Source organism: Hipposideros armiger, unplaced genomic scaffold, assembly GCF_001890085.2.
Source record: "Hipposideros armiger isolate ML-2016 unplaced genomic scaffold, ASM189008v1 scaffold_69, whole genome shotgun sequence".
NCBI lineage: Eukaryota > Metazoa > Chordata > Mammalia > Chiroptera > Hipposideridae > Hipposideros > Hipposideros armiger.
In genome coordinates this window covers 2,104,756-2,110,564 of record NW_017731419.1, presented here as the reverse complement: position 1 = coordinate 2,110,564, position 5,809 = coordinate 2,104,756, and the positions used below count along the sequence as shown (strand labels likewise).

The following is a 5,809-nucleotide window of genomic DNA, read 5'->3' as shown; positions in this document are numbered from 1 at the left end:
GGAGAAGAATTTTGCAGACTTGTGTTCTGAGGATCCAGAGACACAGAATAGTAATGGGAGTAGCATATCTCTTACCTAACGTGTAATCTTGGCTTCGGAAGTATAGTTTTGTTTTTTAGATGTCAGATGTTTTATTAAGTTGAGAATACATCTGTCATTAAAGATTAAGAGTAATCCTTGAGCAGGAAGAACACAAAACCTGTGTTTTTCAGACTTATTAAGTAGAGTTGCTGTGTACAGTAGAATATGATAAGAACATACTTGAAATGGAAGGATATGGGTAAGCATGTTGGTGCTGTTGTCAGAGAACTAAGTGGAATGGCTTTCAGAGCATGATCGAGGGCAGGAAAACAAATCGTGTATCTAAACCAAAGAAACTGGAACATTACACCTAAATTTAAGTTTTGAATAAAGCAACCAAAAATATAAAATGTGTATGTTGAACATATTCATTTCTGTCTTTGATTTAAAACCACTATTGGCACCAAACATCAGTGATTTAATTCAAGAAGCAAAGAAAATAGCATTCAAAATATTTCTTCTAAAGCATCAAACTCTTATATATGATTTGGCATTTTAGTTTTGAGGTTTCACTTTTGGCATTCTATAATGAAAACATGCATGACAAAAATATACTTCATAAACATGTCAGAAATCTGCACTTACGTCAAATGTGTTTGGATGTTTTGAACACATAAGTCAGTCATTTATCAATTTGTGATCTCTTGCATGTGGACAATAATGGGGAAGTGGGTGTGGGAAATACACAGAAACTTAGGAGAATCCTGGCATTTTGGTCATAAGATATTATTAAACCCAAACCAAAAAATCAAGACATAAACATGCTGACTCGGGCATCCTAAAAATGTTTTCTTCCCTGTGCTTATTTATAGATAAGGCTTTACTACATTTGGTAAAATTTCTCTTTTCCACCCACTTCTCTCAAAGTAAATTCACCATTGTGAAGAGCCTTACAAATTTGAGACAGTGTCTTTCTATATATCAGCCCTACATGAGGAGTCAGGGTTATTGAGCCTGAGATGATGCTGTATTTGAACACTCGGCATGTCAGTGTTTCTGCACCCTGACTTCAGTCTTGAAGTTGCTGCTGTATTCTGACAAAGGGTATGTTTCTATGCACAGGACATTCGATACAGAAATGGCTAGGTCCACACTGGCCAGAGCATTGTGTCATTTAAAGAGAAAAGTGGCTGCTTGGTTTGCTACTTGTGTTTGTTCAACAAGGGTTTGAGCCAACAAACACATCTGGGCTAAAATATAAAATGTGTGTGACCCAGAGTTCCAGAGCCGGGAGCTGGAAGCTGAAGCCCTTCTTTGGTGCACTTAGCCTTTATCCAGTAATTCTAGAGCATCCCTGCAACCCTGGGATTAACTGGACTCCTCAGCTACCCTAAAAAGAATGTGATGTGTGAGAAACCAAGGCAGCCTAGCCCTCCAGAGAGAATCTTTGCTGATCCCTAGTGAAAGATAGAAATGCCTTTTGGATTTTTACTACCTCTATCTGACAAAGACAGCTGGTTTTATAAATATCCCTCTGGCCATGGGAGTAGCCTGAGTTGTGCTAATCGCTGTTTCCCACACCAAGTGGGCTCAGCCTAGAAACAGGAAGGAAGGCCTCATCAGGGGCTCCTCCCACGGTATNAGCAGCTCGTGAAAGCGCACGCCAGCTGTCAGCCAGCCCCGCTGTAGCCTACACCATTGCCAGCGGCTCACGGCAGCCCAGCTCCAGGTTGAGCTGTTGTTCACCATCTTAGCTGTAGAGGGTGCAGCATCATGGGCCCTCATGTGGGATCTGAACCGGGGCCCTGTTGCTCAGAGCTGGCATCCCAAGCCAACCCCTAACCAATGTGCCACTTGGCCGGCCCTCCTACCTTATCTTTTAATCAGAGAAGCTGTTGTAGGATGAAAACTGCAGGTCCCCCTATACGTGAAAACCCCAGAGCCTCGCAACTGGTGGCATTCTGGTAGACCAGGAAGACAAAAGGATCGTGAGCATAATACATGGTTGTATTATATATACCTGGTAATGTCAGCCTGCCTTCTCTACTCTGCCTTGTTTCTACCCACCAAAACCAAGAGTTTTGTAAGGATTAGCTAATGCTGAGAAAAATACTTTGAAAACCATAAAGTGCCAATAATAAAATAGCTACCATTTAGTAGTGCCTCCTGTGAGCCAGATGACAGGCACGTTTTCAAAGTTTCCCTTTCTTTTTTTCCTCACAAAAACTTTACCAAGTTTGATTTTATTACCCTCATATTACCGAAAAGTTAAATGCAGTCGTGTAACATTCTTTTTTTTTAAATTATTATTATTAGTTTTAGCTAGTTGTGTGACATTCTTAACATTGCACAGCTGACTGGCCGCAGAAGGATTCCAACCCAAAGCCTTTCCTCGACACCAGCCTGTCTCATCAATGCAGGAATGACTAGGTTTGATAATTTCAAATGCAGAATAACAGTCCTAAATGTAGAATACCATGTAGAACTCTACATAGAACCCAGTGCTTTAAAACTCCTTTTAGAACACTGTAACTAAACAACAGCCCTAGGCTGAGGAAGATACCAGGACAAGTCATTATAAATCTCTAATTGGAATGCAGGGTACCTAAGCCTCCCTCCCGGAGGTACAGGCACAGCTTCTCCATTTCTCCACCAGCCGCGACCAACCCTAGCCAAGGAGCAGGCCCATGAAGGCATGCACACAAGGCTCCCAGCCCTGTCCTCAGCAGAAATGATGCTAGCTAGCAGTCACGGACTCCCTCCACTCCCCTGGGCCAGTGAAAAGCCTCAGGTCGTGAGTGGCCCCTGGCCCCTTGGGCTCCGAGCCTGAATTAAGTAAGGCCCAGGAATTATTCCTTGTCCCTCTCCCCACAAGCCTCTCCGAACCCCAGCCACCACAAATTCTCCCCTGTCCTTGACTTCACGCGTTTTTCTCCCACACCACCAGGTCCCGACTCAGACCAGTCCGAAAGCTGTGTCAACCCCCTCCTTGTAGCAACAAGGGGGGGATGGTCCTTGACACCTTGGCCCTTGAAGTAGGAGAGCAGCCTCTGACCTCAGCAGCCTCAGACAACTGCAACCTCGGCCCGACCATCCACAGCACCAGCTCCTCCTCCAGGAGACAGGCCAACCCCCCTGAAAGTGTCCCCCAAAGTCCCCACCTCCTAGTGGTTATTACCTTATTCCTCTTGTCCCACTTCCCCAGCCCTGCAGAGCGGAGAGTCAGGCTGCTGACCGCTCTCCTTGGACTCAACCAGAGAGAACTCGCCCGAAACGCCTACTTCAGATCAGTGGGAGGATCGGTGAGCCGCTAGGACTTGACCCCACTGCCCAGTTTGGCAACAGTGCCAGAGCCCCAGATCCTCAGACCCAGGTCAAGTCGATCACGCCTCCACCCTAGGCCCTCTAATGCAGTAGGTACGCCGTGTCCTAGCTGGAACCCCAAGACAGACCTCTCGCCCCTCAGAGCGGCCTCGGCCCGTCGCCCCCGCCCCCGGGAGGCCCTGACCTTGCCGTAGCTGGGGATCGTCCAACACATTGTAGGCCGCGTAGTTGCTGACGCCGTGCAGCCGCAGGATCTGCACCACCGCGTTGCTGAAGCCGCACTGGGGCTGTTCCGGCGTGCCCTTGAGAAAGACCACCACCTTGTCCTTCTTCACCAGCGCGTCCAGGTGCTCCGCCGAGCCGCTGCCGCCGCCCGAGCCCACCGCTCGCACGCCCGGGCCCCGCAGGCCACCGCCACTTGCGCCGCGCCCCCAGCGGAGCAGAGCTGCCGCCGCCCGGCCCAGGGACCCGCTCATCACGCACGCTCGCCGGAACCCTGGACGGCGGGGGACCTCAGCTTGCCACACGCCGCTTTTCCCCCGCCCCGCAGCGGGCCGGCCTGCCCCCCGGGAGTCCTCATTGGGTCAGCTCCGAATTGCTCTCTATGATTGGAGAACGCTGGCCCGCAATTACTCGGGTCTACCAATCATGTTACTTGTCCCATCCCGACTGGTTGAAGGTGGACCTTACGCTTGAGCCTCATCCTACAGCTTTACCATTGGCTGTCGGCAACCGCTTTGTCAGTTGATTGGAGAGAGTGAATGTCCATTAGGGTCACGCTCCGAGGCCAGGAGAGGAGAAAGGAGGGAAAGACGACTTCCCTCCGGAGGGTAGATGGGCCTGCTGGGATAGTGAGGGATGACTGGGAAAGGCGCTGGGCGGGGTTTCGCCGTTCCGCGGAACGCCGGGAAGGAGTTACTTCCAGGTGACGGTTCCGGTTCCGGTGTCGGCAGTAGTTGAGTTGCCATGGAAACGCGGTCGATGGGCGCCGGGTTCCTGCGTTAGGGGCGATAGCGGTGCCGGAGCAGGCGTGGGCCGTCTTTCTCAGCTTAGGTGAGCGACACCGGTGCCTCGGTAAGCCCACGGCCAAATGAAGCCGTTCGTGGTGGGAGCGGGGACCGGGCCGAGCCCTGGCTTACGGGCCTGCCCGAGGCTACCGCGTCAAGGCCGGGGCCACGTGGCCCAGCCCTCCCTGGGCCCCGCCGCCCACGTGGGAGCAGAGGCCAGGCCTCGGCCCGGCCTTGGCCCCGTGGCTCCCGCTTTTGGCGCGTGATTATTTCCCTAGAACAACTTTAATTTTAAAAGTTTGTAAAACGCTCTCATCTGTGTGATTCCATCTGGGTTTGGGGCTCCGCTGACGTTCCAGCCCACTATGGGCCTGGCCCCAGGAAAGATTTGTTGAATGAGCAACTAAGACGAGAATTGGTTTCCTTGTCAAACGTTTTCTAGCAGCTGCTGCGTGCTCGGCAAGGTGCCAGGACGGGGTCTCCAGGGAGACCTTGTGCCCAAAGCTTGTAGTCAGCGTGAGAAATGAGACACATACAAAGTAATGTGGGGGTACAAAGGAGAGAGGAAGCCCCCCTAAGCCCATTGTTTTCTCCCTTGTCTGTTGTTTTTACACCTTCACATATAGTATTTATTAGCTTGTTTATTGATTTCGTTCCCACGCACTCGACCTAATTCATTGTTCTATCCTCAGTGCCTAGAACAGTGCTTGGAACGTGGCAAATGCTCGTATTGGTGGAACGAGTGACTTCGAAAGAGCAGGACTCGGTGAAATCGCTACACGATCTGTAGTCTTGGAGCCGCACGGGGTTGATGGTACCCTAGAGCAGACCAGACTTGCAGAAAAAGTGTACCCCAGAGGAAGCTGAGGCATGACTGCTCAAGAGCCAGCCATGTGCAATTTTCCTCTGACAGTTCCTGGGTACTGTTGCCACGGTGATAATGACTGTCCCATGTCATTATCTATCGACCGACAGTAAGAAAAGCTTTGCAGTCAAGATATTGTTTGACAGATGGAGTGGTTTCTGTCGAACACTAAGTACTGCTACAAACTACCGTTTAAAAAGCCTTAAGTGTTTTTTTAAAATTGTTGCTGGAGGTGAACTGTTGATGCTTTAGAGGTGTTCAAGTTTGTTGAAATCAGAAAATTAGTGCATGTGCTGCCAGCGTGGGAATCTTCCATTCCACATAATCCTTCAGCGTGAAACTTGAGCCGAGTAAACTGAAAATAAACCAAAGACATTAGTCAGAAGTACTACCGTTTGGTGGTTTTTTAATGTGGGACCCAAAACTGATCAGCTTCTCAAAGAATCTTTTTTCCCCCCAGATTCATTGATTCCAGGTAAATCAGAGGAACAAGCATCAGGAACAGAAATATCCAGGAAACGCTGTACGTATGCGGAAGCAGAGCTGCTGTTTCAGAAATCTAGCACCCGGTCTGCATAACAGCAGAAAATAT

The 5,809-nt window shown here is 49.6% G+C and overlaps 1 protein-coding gene and 1 long non-coding RNA gene across 2 annotated transcripts in view; one reads left to right on the top strand and one right to left on the bottom strand.

The window, feature by feature from the left end:
- GLRX5 (glutaredoxin 5) overlaps nucleotides 1-3,891 on the bottom strand; it is a 17,710-nt gene extending 13,819 nt beyond the window's left edge. The window contains exon 1 of the mRNA XM_019642509.1: nucleotides 3,530-3,891. Coding sequence (XP_019498054.1) covers nucleotides 3,530-3,821 — 292 coding nt within the window. The 5' untranslated portion in view covers nucleotides 3,822-3,891. The remainder of the gene's footprint in view (nucleotides 1-3,529) is intronic.
- An 83-nt stretch (nucleotides 3,892-3,974) lies between these two features.
- LOC109382766 (uncharacterized) lies at nucleotides 3,975-5,602 on the top strand. The gene is made up of 2 exons (XR_002123981.1): nucleotides 3,975-4,398; nucleotides 5,045-5,602. It is a non-coding gene; the product is annotated as an uncharacterized LOC109382766 (long non-coding RNA).
- The last annotated feature ends 207 nt before the right edge of the window (nucleotides 5,603-5,809 follow it).